The sequence below is a fragment of the Poecilia reticulata genome, chromosome 12 (assembly GCF_904066995.2).
Source record: "Poecilia reticulata chromosome 12, P_reticulata-male-v2, whole genome shotgun sequence".
NCBI lineage: Eukaryota > Metazoa > Chordata > Actinopteri > Cyprinodontiformes > Poeciliidae > Poecilia > Poecilia reticulata.
This window is the reverse complement of record NC_088841.1, coordinates 13372935-13389556: the sequence shown is the minus strand read 5'-3', so window position 1 is coordinate 13389556 and position 16622 is coordinate 13372935. Positions and strand designations below refer to the sequence as shown.

The 16622-nt window shown below is 37.4% G+C and overlaps 1 protein-coding gene and 1 long non-coding RNA gene across 2 annotated transcripts in view; one reads left to right on the top strand and one right to left on the bottom strand.

The window, feature by feature from the left end:
* The window catches only part of astn2 (astrotactin 2), a 271553-nt gene that overhangs the window by 133399 nt on the left and 121532 nt on the right, over window positions 1–16622 (bottom strand). Inside the window, exons 7-9 of the mRNA XM_008424385.3 lie at window positions 15630–15797; window positions 5553–5637; window positions 3587–3661 (exon numbers count right to left, since the gene is read on the bottom strand). Of these exons, the coding sequence (XP_008422607.2) occupies window positions 3587–3661; window positions 5553–5637; window positions 15630–15797 (328 nt within the window). The remainder of the gene's footprint in view (window positions 1–3586; window positions 3662–5552; window positions 5638–15629; window positions 15798–16622) is intronic.
* The window catches only part of LOC103473833 (uncharacterized), a 56795-nt gene that overhangs the window by 15869 nt on the left and 24304 nt on the right, over window positions 1–16622 (top strand). The window lies entirely within an intron of this gene.

Sequence of the window (16622 nt, the reverse complement as noted above, 5' to 3'; positions counted from 1 at the left end):
TATGCCTTCATGAGATATCTCTGGTTTCTGTAGCTTTTACCCTCTATCCTTCATCATACATGTTAGATTCAATAGTAATTCTATACTGACTGTATATGATTAAATGGTTCACTTTTCCACTAAAACATGAAGCTCCACTTTTGCCACCAGGGTTATAAACTTAAGGAGAGAGACAAACTTGCAAACTCTGACAACATTCAAGGTACTGAGATTGCACTGCAGATGGATAGCATTGGAATGCCAAAGAAGGGTTGTTGTACTGTGATTCCTTTGTGTAAACTCAATTTAAACTAGTGAAAGACACCTTTGTGTGTTCAACAAATGAACAGGATATTATTTCATTTCAAACCTCCCAATGAAAAACCTTCAACATGCTGCCAATTTCCTGATTTGATTCAACAAATTTGAATACACTTCACTCATCATAACCTCTGCTCAACATCTGACAGTTCTATATATATATATGAATCCAATGATTTTGTGTAGCTGCTACCTTGTGTTGTTGCGCAACCCCCCCGCTTCTCTCTCTCTCTACTTCCCCTTCTCAGAGGAGGGAGATGTTGCAGCCAGCTCTCCATCTAACGGGTAAATTGAGTTTCTTAAATCTGATGGGATTTACCCTGTCCAGAACTGAAGGAAACTCTGATTAAGCTGGCATCGAGAAAGACTAGCCTGGTTTCTAACGACCTCCCCCTCCAGATGTCCCACCCTTTTTCACCCTGTGAATTAGCCAGATTGAGCAGCCTGCAATCAACTAGTTTCACAGAGCACACCTGTTAACATTCGCTCTTTCTCTTTATTACAACGTGCACTTGTTACTGAACCAGGTTGGTTTTAGTGACTCGGGCGAGTCCCAAGGGTGTTGTTTTGGCTAAAAGCAACCTATAAACATTTTCCACTTTTTCCTCCCAGAATCAAACTTCATAGCTATTTTACAACCATCAAAGAACTTTAAGGTGACTCATTAATTGAATGTCCACAACATCTTTTAGATTTTCTTAATGCTAATTATTTTATTAGTAAGGCAATTTTGCAAGGGTCAGTACAGCTTAATTCAGTAGCAGAAATAATCAAATAAGTAAAATCAATAATCTAGCCTATCTTTCCCTAATGTTGACACTGTGAACTAAAAAAGGGAAACTTTGAGAGAGACGGACGGAGTTTTGCATTTTGAACCCCAGAACTGGCCTGATGATGAAGAAGGTGTTGCAGCAGCAGGAGGTTCCCAGTACAGGAAGAGTACTGACTTAGAGCGGCAGATCTCAGGCCTCAGGGTAACTTCCTCATGCGCGTAGCGGTCCTCAGCTTCTTGTCTTGCAGCTCTGTAGCTCCCTTCTCCTCGTCTCACAATCTTCCTGGTCCCACGGAAGGAACACACCAGTTCTTCCTCTTTGCCTTTGTTCTTTGCCTTTGTCTTTATCTTCATCTTTGCCTTGGACTTTGTCTTTGGGGTCTGAACCCAGCTGATGAGAGAAGTGCAATTTGAAGCCACATGTTGCGGGGCTAACGGGTTGGTCCCCATGTGCAGAACAGTCTTCGGCTCTGTGGCCCCGACTCTTCTTCAGCTGCGGAGTCCTTTGTCCATCTCGATCTTGGCTATCCATCACCTTGGAGACCTTATGACCTGATCTCTGTTCTAATGTCCCCGAGTTGCTCAACAGTCCTCCTACGTCTGTTGCTTAACCTTTTTCTTAGGAAAGTTAAAGTTTAACAATAAGGCCTTGGTTACCTCTGCTCTCCCACCAGTTCCTCTTTTCCCCTGACTTTTCACCTAACATCTACCTCCAACACAACATTAGTGATCTGTAATTACAGTTACAACATTTTACACCTTTTCGAGTTCAATGCCAAAATCACATTTATAACCTTTTAGTTTCTCTGATTTAACATTCATTTATAATATTATAACCATTACTTATTAGTTACTCTTATTATAATCATAATGTGAGTTATTACAGACATTTCTGAAAAGAAACCAAGAATAATCCATTATTCTAATTATTTGATACCAAGTTACAGTTACTTGTTTCACATTTAAGTACTTCCATAAGTGTAAGAGTAAGTGTAAATATTCTTATAATCAAACCAACATCAACCACTGGTTAAACCAATATTAATAATTGGCCCAATTATAAGTCATTATTATTAATGTAAGTATTTCACTCTGGGTTTTATCCAATTACTCAACATGTCTAATTCGATTTTATTCTTTAAACCTTTAATGCTTTAAAATAAGGAATGGTCTGAAGTATTTTTATGCTGATGCAACCTGGAAACTTCCTCTTTATTCAGGAAACCTGCTCTTCCTGTTCCATGACTCTCTTTCTGCCTGACTATGATTTTTTATGATTAAATAGAAAAAAGAAGAATTAAAGCAAAGTTTTCAGGACACAATAACAATACACACAACCAGATTAATTTTATTACCGTCTGACTCTACTGTTGGGTCTTGATGTCGCCTGTGTAATTAATTTTAAAGGTAACTTTATTTATTGTTACTATTAAACTAAAATCTCCAGCATGGGGAAGTGGGATGAGCTTGACTTTTCTCGACACTTGAGATCACAAGATGCTTTTATTTCTCACTATTCAGGCAGCTCTGGTTTTACTGAAAGCCTGCCAACTATGAATCTAATCCTTGTTTTGATAAACTTCCTCTTCACCAACATAGAGGAATGGCTTCGTCCAGCTAAGGAGCATTGCAGTCTTCTCGCCTCCTACTCTAAACAGCACAGATATAAAACCAGTCCAACTCCAGACTAAGGCAGGTTTCCACTTTACTGCTGCGACTTAACTCACTTGTGTTGTTATCTGTACTGGTGTGTTCAAGGCCGAATGCGTTTTGCACTGCAACTGAAACTGTGCGTTTGGTTAGTGCCTGAGGTTTTGTGTGTGCGACCTGATCACGGACGTATTGTGTAGCCTTTTACTGGCTGTGCAGGTGTAGAAAGGAGAGAGTGTTTCTGTCCAAAACACAGATTGTGAATTTAGTGCATCAGTTCTTATAATAGACTCCACCTGAACAACCATCTCTGCAAGGTCAGTGTAAAGTGAAGCAAGGCTATGGTGACAAAGAATTCCTCCTACCTACATAAAGAAGGTCTAGGGAGCATGAAATAGGAGTTCAATTTCTCAAAATCAGTACCCATCATCTTTTAGAATGTACACCGGTTTCTGTATTTTTGGGTGGGTTGGCTGGTTAAAAAAGAGCAGCTGGGCAACGGAGAATGGGTCCCTTGCCTTTTACACATGATGAAAAATGTCAAACACAATGACCCCATCAAGACTGCAGAGTGAAACAAAAAATGGCAGTAAAAGCATTTGAAATGAGGCTTTCCACAAGATTTCCTTGGGCTATTCTGCAAAAACACAAAAAACCCACTGGCAAGACTTTACTCCACCAATAAGGTGTCTGTCTTTGTCAGTACAGCTGTATTTATATGCATCTGCCAGCTACTTGTCGGTATGCTCTGTCACACACATGCAAGTCACATGTCAAGAACATGACAACTGTGCAGTTATAGACTCACAGATGGCTACCACAAGTCATATGATCAGGAAACGCACCGAGGCGTATAGGACTCACCTGAAGATTCTCTCTGGGGCCTGAGCTCCTGTAACTAGGTCGTAACCTTTCTCCAAGTTAGCATATGGCCAAGGACTTAATTTGAGGGAAACAAGAGCAAAAACAAACATTATTTCTTTTGGTTTGTAGATTAGCTATGTCATTAAAAGTTTTTTTCAAGCACAATGACTTAATATGAGCTAATGGTACTGATAGTCATGATGCTTTAATAACTTGATTTAGTCTTGTTAAATGCATTATCAGTGAAAGAGCCACAGGGCTACATGAGCTACTATTTCTAGTTGAAACATTTAGACTAGCTATATAAACACACTATACATAACCATTTTTCTCATGGTTTGCCTTTTTTTATTTTGTTTGGTTTTGTTTTTATGATGTTGTTTGATTTTTCTCTATATATTCTCTACCAAGCCTAGTCGTCAAGTACCAGGCTTAGGTACTTGACGACTGCCCTGCATGTTTCAGGGGCCTACAGAAGCCTGAATGTGTTAGCAGGCTTCTGTAGCATTTGGTGGATGCAGAGGAATGCATGCAATCATTTGAATCAGGTGTGCTGGAGCAGATACACATCTAAAACAAGCAGAGCCAGGAGACTTGAGGCTCCAACAGACATCTGAAGCCTTCACACAACAGTTGCATTCATACTGAGATTGAATTATACATAAATGATTTTCATTTACAAAATACACAGCTTGTGAATGCTGTTGATTGCCCCTATTTTGTTCATTTAGCAGTATCAAAGTAAAGTTGAACAAGAACGCATGCCGTCCTTTCCAGATTAGGATACTGTTTGTAGAAAACACTTTACAACAGTTTATCTGCTCATTTCACATAACAAACAGATTTACACTACTTTAATTCGATCATCTGTATAAAATCCCAATAAAGCACACAATAGCTTGCATTTCCAGGCTAATTTTCTTATATTCTGTATATATCTAACCATTGGGTCATTTCCAAATTGTGCCAGTCTTTCTCACTCTATAATGTTCGTAGGTACTTTATAACCCATTTCAATCTGACTAGAAATGACAAGTAATACTCCAAGACTTGCTAATGTTTTTTTTAAATTATTATTATTACTGTAGCTTTGTCTTAACTGTACGTCTTAAACCAGGACCCTGCTAAAATATCTCACATTGTAAAGACAGTTTCATTTGTTGATGATCAATTATTTAAGTGCATTTCATCAAGTCTTCTGAAGGCATTAGGCACTGTATTCACAAACTTTTGAGATGGCATAATAACACTTCTGTAATGATTTTCATCTGCGATCAAAATGAGGCGCCTAATGAAAACAAGATGATACTTAATATCTTGACAGAGGTTTCCTGTTTAGAATTAACCTCCGGCGTTTCTTTTGGAAAACAGTGAACGTAAAATTGATCAGCGATTGGACTGAAGCCAGCTGATGACAAGCAAAGCTGGAATAAAATGTGATCGCTGACTGGGAAAAGCAGCTAATTGTCGAGCAAGGTCAAAGTGGTTGCTTGTCTTTCTTTCCATCTGGTTGCCTTTTAAGTACTTTCTTTCCATCTCATTCTTCAAGTACTCCCAGGCTGATATATTTAATTACATGACACAACGTCCTTTCTACTTTCTTTGTGCACTCGTTTCATTCTTGAAAATGATGTTAACACTTTACATATGCCTTAGCATGTTTTAATCCATTGAGTACACATTGTTAGATTCCCGTCGGCCCTCTGCAAGTGCATACCCAGGCTTACCCTTAGGTTTTAAATTGGTCTAATATTGCAGTAGTGTAACATAAATGGTACACAGATTTAAAACTTGTTTTTCATTAGAAAATTCCATAAATATATCAGGAAAGATAGCCTTGATTTATTAGATAAAGGTAATAAAACATGCCAATAGAGCTGAGGTTATGGATTTTGAAATAATTTCTATGGGTGTTCAAGCAGAAGCAAGTCTTCAGATGTAAGAGAAAGGAGCAAACGTGTCTTACCCTTCGTTGCGACTCCAGTCACTGCGAACGCAAAGGTGTTTATGGACAGGGTCAGGGGAATAACCCTCATGACAGCTACAATCTCCTGTGGTACAAAGAAGAGGATAAAATACAGAGGCAAACATTTTTTTCTCCTTACTGAGGGAATTTATTGACATTTAATTTGGCCTTGGCTCCCTTATTCATTAAAGATGTTTTAACCAGGTGGTTAAACATCTTTATAATATATATATATATATATATATATATATATATATATATATATATATATATATATATATATATATATAATTGTACAGCTCATTTTCTTCACTGAGGTAAAAATGAAGTTAATTTGCTTTGGAACTAATCTTATTGGCCGGGGTCAGTTGAAATGTTTACCTATATGCAGTGGACACTCTGTTGTGTTGTGTTGAAACAAGCCATTATACGTTTCCACAGCTGGTTGGTTGTTTAACTACGATGTTACATTTAAGATTTTGCCAACATTTCTTGATGTTCGCCTTACTTCCACTCACATAGCCCCTGAGAGTTTCTCCTGCCTACAGGCGTCATGGAGGATACCTGCCAACAGCACCAAACATGGTAATACATGGTTTGATGACCAGCATCGCTTTCCTTTGGTTTACTAGCAAACTCACCCAATCTCAATACCATAGACACGTTATGGATTTTTTTTTATATATATATATTTTTAATGAACATAGACACTGCACAGAAGAAAGTGGATAAGCTGAAGGCCACTGATGAGAAAAACTATGTTTTCATAACCCCACAGCAGAAAAACAGGGCACCCATGTCTGTCTGAAAAGGTGAACCAATTTTTACAAAATGTGCCCCAACTAAGTCAAGAGCATTTGAAGTAGACAACCTACTTTTCAGTAAACCAATATTTCAGTGTTTTCTCAATTAGTTTTAACAATTATGAGAAACAATTAATTTTGTTCAGCCTACTGTCTTTATAGGGTTCTTTTTAGTTGCATTTCTTATTATTTCTTATTAACTCTTAGTCATAATCATCAAAATGAACAGAAACTAGTACTTAAAATATATCAATATTATAACGGAAGAGTTTCTGGAACTGTATTGCAGAAACTTTTCAAAGAAATTCTACTTTATTGAGCTGCACCTGCATATATTTAGAAAAGAGTGAAACCGGAAGCTTTATGAGAAGGATGGCTACAGAAATACCTTGTATTGCTTCAAAGTCATAAGCCTGAGCAGCATCTGTACATGCTTGTATTTTTTCTCAGAGATGCGCTAAGGAGAGTGGATGTTATTTACTATGAATATTAACAACCAAAATTGTAGAACTGTCACACAGGCTTGTTGTGAGGCTACAGAGATGGCCAATTAAACATATTCCAAAGCAACAATGTCGAAGCAATAATAATATGCTTAGCTTTATATAGGGATGTTGCTCAGCTCATCTTTGATGCCAAGAGTAAATTTCAGGCAGATGGACAGACAATATAAAAGCAAGATGAATCTCTCCAGCAGCTGTCTCCTGCTCACAGACAAATATATAAAGACTGCATGTGCCTCACGCTGTAACTTGATGAATGCTGTCGTGAAATCTTAAGACCCTATATGAAACAGCCTTATGCTGACTATTTGTTCACAGCACCGTAAAATCAGTTTATTAATTTACTGACCGAATTCATAGGTTTAAAATGAAAGTGAATACACAGGAGAAGCAACAGATATGTTTAGTATTTATTCATCATGGGTGCTTAATGCAGTCTTTTTTAAATGAGGAGCAAGACCTCTAAAGATATTTTCCTTTCAAGATATAAGAGATTTGGTGAATTCAAAAGGAGTTAAAAAACAACAAAAAACAAATAAAACTTCATAAACATACTTTTAAGATTAAAGAATGTCCTGTAAAAGAAATGACGTAACTATTGCCAACATTCATAAGGATAAAATGATCTCTCTTTATGACTATGATTAAAGCTACTACAAAATAAGTGTCTCTTTATCAATTGAGTGATTTATTTCAACAGACTCATGGTCCACACAGACATAAAAAAAAGTGTGAATGTAAGATTACTAGCAGGGTAGCTACACTAATTTCACAACATAAGCTAATATATTAAAATGAGTATTTACTGATATTTATACATTTAAATGGGATAAAAATAAGAACTTTTCTAATCACAACTATTTACCGCCTTTGTTGAACACAAATAAAACTTGGTCTGCAATGTGAAAAATGGACGTGCCCGCACAGTATTAAGAATAGAAAATGACCCATACGTTTCTTTTAAGACAACATATTTTCTAAAAGTTGTAGTCCTCGTAGAAAGAACACACATCATCTATGCATTCTTGAGTTTTGACTTTCGGATGATCTGACTTGTGCAATGCACTTTTCAAAATGTGTCACTATGCAAACTTTTAGTGTGAAAGCTGCACACTCCATTACCAATTTGTGAAATTGTTTAACTCTAACCTCAAGTGTAACAGAACCATCAACCACTGATTTCACCATCTTATTATTTACGTTTGTGAAAACATTCATATTATTACAAAATCCTTAAATGCATGCAAAATATACAAAACATTTAGATGTTAAGGGGGTGCTCTTTGTTTTTGTCACAACTGCAGGTAGTAGTTGAGCTGAGGGCACCATTAGAAGTACTTGTTTTTACGCAACTAAATGCGTAAGCTGTAAAGCTGCCAAGGGACATGTTCTATACACCTTTTCCACCTTGTTTCAGATGAGGTGCACTAGCCTGGAAGCACTTTCCTACTTTAATCTGAAACAGACCTTGCAAGTAATCAGTGAAGTGCGGCTCTTTCTTCTCTGCAAAACACACTTAGGTTGGGATCAAGCAATTAACAGAAAGATTTATGCCTGGCTGATTACACAGCCTGCTGAGTTAACCTTTAACCAAAGTCAGGCGCATTGAGTTTGACCTGTCAGTCTTTTTGCATGAAAAAGTACTGTCCATGTACATAAAGATTGACTTTGTAGTTGAGATGCAAAGCCCATTTTATTGTTTACTTGGCTCAAATAAGCCCACTGAGTGTGACAGGGGGTCAAAACAGATCCTTTGTGCAGAGTTTTGTAATAAAAACTTGACAACTGCTTTTTTGGATAATATCACAGACCATCTGAATCAATGTTTCATTTCATAAAAGATAAATGGTGGTAGTTTTTTTTATTATTATTTTTATTTTGTTGGTTATTATGTTCATAAAAAAAACAAATTATTTATGTGCACAAAATCTATATTTAGTAAATCAGCTGGACTGACTGACATCAGAAAATAAATAAATAAATAAAAACAAACTGCTCTGTAAGAATCAGAAAATCTTAATTCAAAGCATTTATTAGTACAATTTAATTTTTGTTTCAGGCCTTTGTAAAATAAATACTCCAAATTGCTTCCAATTAGCTGTTTTCATGCCGTTTTGATTTGTGAATGGGTAAGGTGCTTGTTTTTGAAGCTTCCACAACATGGGTTAATTTAGGAATTCAAAAGATATGGCTACCACATCTTCTAGTTCTACTTTAGAGACACATACTCACCTTTGATTCCAAATCACCATTGCAACACTGTGCAATTGTCCTTATCCAGACCATCTAAGACTGTAGGAATACACATGTAGTGCAGATGGGAACAATAAGATGCTTTACGCAGACTAATAGAACATCGCCAATAAGTTCAGTCTCCCTCTTTTAGCTCCTTTCTCCAGTCTCTCACATCAGCCGTTCCCTCTGTTCTAAATTAAGAGGCCAAAGCAGTTAAACAGAGGCAATCAATCGAGAGCACAAAGCAACTCCGTTTCACATCATGCTGGAAATGATGTTCGTCACCGTAATAATTTCTGTATCTCTTTCTGGCTGCGTGGATGATTTTCACATTTCAAGGTTCATAGTGTTGGCAGAGAAAAGATTTATTGTTGGACGGATGCCTATTTGTGCTTGTAATAATATTTCCAGGAAAAGAAGTCATTCCTCTTAAAGAACTTGGGTGGATTTAATAAGTGTTTTCCCCCAGGAATGTGTGCACAGCATACATGTGTTGGTACACATATGCAATGTGTTCAGGTGGCCAGCTAAAGCAGTTGATAAGATCTGTTCAGTTTTATATGTGGAATCCTTTTCAAAAATTTAAATACCCTTAAAACCTCTTCACATCTATGCACATGTTTTTCTCCAAATAAAAGTCAAAGAATTAAGACGTGCAGTTCTATCCATCCCTCCTGGGTTTTTACTTTGTAAAACCAATTTATGTTGCAATTACAAGTGCAAGTTTGAGGGGGTCATCCAAATAAGCTTTACATATCTGGAATTAGAATTTTTATTTTTTTTGGCAATCCTTTGCAAATTGTTCAATCTCAATTGTGTTTTGACAGAACTTTTGTCTGTGAATCATGTTTCTTGCCACAAATTCTCAACTGGATTCAAGACTGGTCAATACAGCGCATTAATATGTATGTGCCCATGGCTTGTAGGAAAAACCCTCCTTTTAGTGTCTTTTCAACAATGACCATTCTTCCATAAAGAGTGAAAGTTAAATAGTTGTCTGGTGCCAGATTCACTCACTTAACCTGTGGATGTCCGCAGCTCCTCCAAAGGTGCCTGAGGCTGCTTCTGTAATCACTGCTCTCTTTCCTAATGACCATGCCTTGGTACATTTGTAGTTGTGCCATCGTCCTTTTATTTCTAGACTTTGGATTTTCAATAAAACATTTTGTATCAGGATGTTCCATTATAATCGCTCTATTCGTAATGAAAAATCTCGAACCTTAAATTTAAGATTATTTTTTGCTTTACTGACTGCAAAAATTGCACCATATATCTAAAAGTAAATTTCTATGTCAACTACTTCCAGTGACACTTTTCTTGCATTCAGACAACAATTATTGCATTTTTAGTCACCCAATTATGGACAGCCAGGGTTTGAGCAGACAGCAGAAACAATTGCATCATCTCTGTATGCTGACCTCCACGCTGGCAGGTGAATTATGGAGTGAATATGGAGGAAAAGAGGACTGATTATCAGGTCACAGTGATACAGCGACAGGTAGTCAACAGTGCCTGTCAGCAGGCTTGACAATGAGGCATAATAGGGGGGGGCAAATGATGGAGATGATGGTAGAGAACCTACTGAAACACATCCTTGCTTGTGATTATAGAGGCCAGAGGATGTATGTCTGCAGGCTGGCACCTCTTTGAAAACTGGCCAACTTGACAGGTCTTAAGGCCAACCTATTTAACTTCAGAGCAGTTGGTACAGAGTGCAGAGTACTTTCTGTTGTTTTATTTATTTGTTAAATAAAACATCTGCCTTTTTGCTGATTGAAACGTGAATCCCATCTCAATCAGCAGGATTTGCTTGTACGCATTTTCATTATGTAAAATTCTGAACGTTTCAGACAGAACTTTGCAACTACACAAACTAGGCAATGATGACTGTTAAAGGAGCTGATATTCCATTACATTGTATTGAATTAAATAACCGACTGTACATACAGCTCATTTCAAAACATTCATAGGCACCAAAGGGGGTGGTGAAATTCACCCTCCATTATTACACCCCTGATCCAGAGGCAGTAATAAACCTGTAAATTTCTCTGAACTGCAGGAAGTAACTCTGGATTGCAGAAGAAATGAGATGCACAATGCGAGTATACAAATGCAGAAAGCAGCAGCAGCTGTTCAGTATGTGGATTCACACTGAACAGAGACATGTGTCATCCTTTAGTGTCAATCTAATCTGAGAAATATGCTAATCAGCGCAATCTGATGCAGAAAATAACATGCTGAGGATGGCCCACAACAACTTTGCCTGCGTTTGAAGCACTGAATGTATTTGGACAACTCAGCTCTGGGGAAATCCTATGCAGGTGAAGGCTGCAAGTTGTACGCTACAGCTCTTCACTTTCATAATCGCAGCACTATGTGTTGAAATCTCAAAGGTCTGTGGTTTTAAAATACTGCCTTTTACAATGTAAAAAGATACAATAAACCATAAAGGGGCAGGTGGGTCCGTGGTTGATTGTTTATTTTGGAACTATGAGGTGAAAGGGGCTAAAGTAAAGGGCTAATGTGTTTTATCTCCAAAAAAGCATTTATAAACCACTTCTTAATTGTCTTTCCCACGGTCTAAGCTTCAACCTTTTTGTCTTAATTCCTTACCTAGAAAAATACACTGTTGTTATAATTTGACAAAAGATTTAAACAAAGTTTCAGGAGTGATTTTGAAAGACAAATTACTGAGCTGTATTGTGTGGGCCTTTAACCTCTTACACCCTAAGGTGTATAAATAAATTTCCGCCTGACAAAAACACACAAAAGTAAATCACTTATAGCCTCACAGCTATTAGATTTAATAAGAAACTTTTGGTACCTCTGTAAAGGTAAGATGTCATAGAATGGTTTTCTGGTGTCAGCACCATTGTAGCTTTAACCCTGCCTGAAATATTAGGGACAAAATACAAAATATTTTGCATTTTTTTTAACCTCGCCAAACTTTTCTTTGAAATAAACATTGAAAACACTACCAAAATAGTATTTGTAACACAAAAAAGTAGTACAGACTTTTAAATCTAAATGTTGTGTAAAAGTATACCAAATTTGGACTCAATCAGATGAATCATATTTATTTTAGAATGGTATTAGTGAGAAATTTCTTAGGCGGAGAGGCCATTTTGGCACATTTATCCAAAATGTCACCAAACTGTGCCAAATGTGTTTTTTACATCAATACTGGGGGTTTGTTAAAATTAAATAGCTTATTACCATCTAATGACACTTTCTACATATAATATAACCATTGGTCATGACATTTACCCCATTTATATGCAAAATGTACCATTATGCACAGTGTAATATGTATAATAATGATGATGTGAAAGCTCTTTCTTTGACTCCAAATAGAAAACTTTTATTGAAACAAGATAAAACAGTCAAAAATACTTTTTGAATAATTTAAAAGAGCAAATAAACAATTTTGAAAATCCACCACCACCATCACCACCAAAAAAATGGACATCTTACCTCAAAGAAGGTGAAGAATCATGAGAGGTGGGGGAGGTGGGGGGAGGTTCAGCGTCACCTGAGCTTGATGGTTCGGCTTCCACTCGACTATAAATAAAAATAAAGTATTTGAAGAATTAGAGGTTTATTACAAAGTAATGAACCAAAGTAAACATGAAATCCTTACTAGTAAAATAAAACATATTTTAGTAAAACATAAGTAAACAAATAACCACATGGTTTTACTTCCTGCCGTTATTACAAGCATATAATCACTGAAATTAATAAATAAATAGAACCAAAACATCAAATATTTTGTGTGAAATTGCGGGGGGAAACTTACACATCACCGAGATCAAGTCTGTCAGCTGTGTCCGGCTCTTCCTCTTCCTCCTCGTCCGAATCCCACCAGCTATCAGAAGATTTAGCTCCACTCGTAGCAAATCGGAAAACCGTTGTTGTTCAAAAGCCTTCAAAAGCCTCTAAATCGTCCAGTTTCTGCTGCTATGATCGATTTATCATAAAAAAATCAAAACTGAACTCACGGAACCGAGATAACTCCACGTGCTCAGACTCCCGTGTACCACACGTGCTTATGCACCGAGAACGCGCCGAGAACGCATAAATTACGCACACATTTAGATCGGGTTCCGAAAAATACGTCATGATTTTTCATAGCCGACATCTTGTGCCATACTCTGAGAGTCTTTCCACTGTCTCGTGAAGCCATAAAATGGCCGTGATGATCAGCTGATCGGGGGTTTTCCGGGCAGTTGCGTCATCGCCCGAGGACCTTTAAATCTCATCAGCTGTTTTTAAATAGCTCTAAAATCTTAACATTTTGGGCAAAACCTTTATGCGGAATAGTTTTTGAAAGATTAAAGCCTCTTTTAGCGGATAATAATAAAAAAAAAATTTAAAGGCACACGGAGCCTTTGTTTACAGAGCGAGTCGAGGTCACGTGGCAGCTGGAACCCTCGGAGTGTCCGTCGGGCTTAACAGGTTAAATAACAGTTTTAATTTCCTGGTGTTATAGTTACCAGGTGTAGCATGTGCCTAGATCAGATCAGAAGTATTTTGATCATTCAGCAAGAAATGAACGAGACTAGTGATTTCAATTCCCTCCTTCCAGTCCAACCCACATGTACAGCAGGTATGTTTTTGATTCATTTTGTTGCAGCAAAAACAATCATTTGATATTTTACTGTGTAACAAATGACACAATTAACCACTATATTAAATATTTAGAACATTTTGATTGTGTGTGAGTGTTCCATCGAGCATTTAAAAGGACATGTCCTGTAATACAAATCTTTTTTAAGAGCACGTTTGGCACATTGGTGAACCATTATTCACTAAGGACAATAACAGTACTTAAGAGCAATCACTGATTACATAATCTAGCTTCGGATAAGGACAGATGAAAGGAGAAATAAAGGGACAGTGACAGGAAGACAGCAGCTCTTACAAAGTAAACATTTTGAATGCAGTGAGGGCTGGATAAATGACTCAAAAATTGAGTTACAACCTTTAATGATTTCACATTGCAGCGACGTGCAGGGACTAATGAACTGCAGTTGGACGCACTCTTGTCTCTACACATCCGGAATCTCCAAACACATATGTGCCAATTCCATCTTTGGCATTGTTGTGTGTACCGACTGGGCTGGGAGTCTGGGCCTCTAATACATTATGCATCAGCCCTCAGCATGTCCTTGACTTGGGTTACATAAATTTCACATACATTACAGATGTAATCCATTCTAATGAGCTTAGATTTTATCCAGTCGGGCAGGGAAGAAAAACACTGGGGAAACAGACCACTCAAGGTAAGATAAATATCATCAAGCTGCCTGCTCAGCTTTTGCTGGGACGGTTTTAATGTCACTAGGTGCAAAGCGTTCTGTGCTGAATGTGTACATACTGGAGCTGGTGGTTGTTTACAGAGACGCGGCGAAATACATTGTGAGTTCTGCTTACGGAGTGTGTGTGCTGGAGTCTGGCTGTCGCTCTAAGGATAGACAGAGGACCTTAAGAGGACAGTTACATTTACCTAAAGTAACGCCAGAAAAAAAAAAAAACACTTTCTTAAAATATACATTGCTGCTTGTATTATTTTAGATTTATTGCAAGTCAGTTATGAAATGCTACCAATGAGACATTATTCAAAATGTTTTACATAAGGTAGCAGATTTTGCAATAGTCCTAGGCCGCTAAAGGACAAATTCACCGCCTTTTTTCACTCTGCTACTTTCTTCTTTTACTACCCTCCAATATGTATTATTTGTTGTTTTTTAAACTGTTAACTTATGTCTTCTCCTGCCTTTTTTTATTTTTTTATAGAAGCTATCTCTGGTCTGGCGTGCTGTTTGCCTGTCACACCTACCTGGTGGGCGACATCAGCTGAGAAAAATGCTGTCAACAACAAAACATTTCCTTTCTCCTGCTATTAACATATAAAGTATTTCTCCATCAGTTCTTTTGTTTCAATTGTGCTTCTGTTCTGTTTGCTGGCAAAACAAATGTGGTCATACCAGGTTCTACAGGAGGCTTCTTCCTGTTAAAGAGGAGTTTTTCTCCAACATGCTTATTCTCATCCAGGAGTGAATGCTACAGTCAATCATTCTAAACAATCAGCTGAGTTTCCTTAGACAGAACAATTTTGAAACTAATTTGTATAATGAACTGAACTTGATGCACTGATTAACAACTAGGGTGTAATGTATGTGGGATTAAGTTGAAATGACTTTTTGTAAAATGCACTAAAAGGACATTTGCTGTGAATTTGCACCTTTATAAATCAACTGAATTAAAATGTACAAAGTATGACACTTGCAGATGACTGCTGAAATTAGTAGTTGAATGCTTTAGCTTATATTTATGCGTCAAAATGAAAATATCAGTAACAAAATTGTACAGACGTAATTCATTTTGCTCAAAATAGAGACTATTAAAGTTTTTATACAGTTAGAAACTCATACTGGCTCATAAGCAACATGCTACAGAAATCATTCACTACTCTGTGGAGGAGAAAGAGTCTGTGTTTGTATTGAATGAGAATGTGTTGGGTTGTGTGAACCAACCTGTCTCCTGGTCACAAATCTGCTCACAGGGCTCAGTGGTCCTTTGGCCACAGTAGTCATGGACCCACTGCGTTGATGAATTGGTCTGATAGTAAAGCGTTAGCTTAGCTGGATTTAGCCAGTTGGAGACATCCAGGAAGCTGCCCATGCTCACCACAAAACTGCTGCCTGGAATACAACAAATAATAGATTCATTTAATTTCACATATGCAAAAAACTTATTCTGAAAAAATCTGAAATAGCCAAAGAGAATTTGACTGATTGGTGTGTTTTAAAAGCTTCTTCTGACATTCCACTGAAAAATCAATTGGGGAAGAAGCTAATTCTTTTGTTTTCACTGTAATTTTAGTTTCCATCCTGACTGGACTGAATTTCAATGAGAAAATTAAGACCCATAATGTGTGTATCGATGGGATTTCCTTGGTAATTGCAGCACATGGGATAAAAGGGTTTCACAAGTCAATCAGTGAATGCTATTCTCCAAGACGCTGACTTACCTTTCTTTCTTACAGCTTTCAGACCAATCGTTATACTCTGATCACTGAACAAGACTATTCCTAATTGATGCCAATGAGTTTCAGTTCCACAGGGAGCTGTGAGGGGATTGTGCTTTAGCCCTCTAGTTAAAGTCTTAGGCAGCTGTATTGAAAGTATCAATAAACAGAAAATTAAAACCACTGGCAGGTAGGGTAAATAAAACGTGGACTCCAGTTTAAAATAAACAACCTTCAACAAGGGAAGCTCTGGTCTGAGTATTTTGGATTGATGAACGTCACCTTTGATTGTGTTAATTCTCTCCTGAAGGCAAAGCACATCCCTCTACTTTGCAATAACGTTCCTCCAAAGCAGTGGCTGCTTCCAAGAGGACAACGTACTCCGCTGCTCCCCATAAACTGCTGAGAAACAGCTTGTAGAGCAAAGATCCAAAGACTCTGATTAAGTGTCCAAATTCCCTAGATCAAAATCTGATGCAACATCTGTGGAATGATCTGA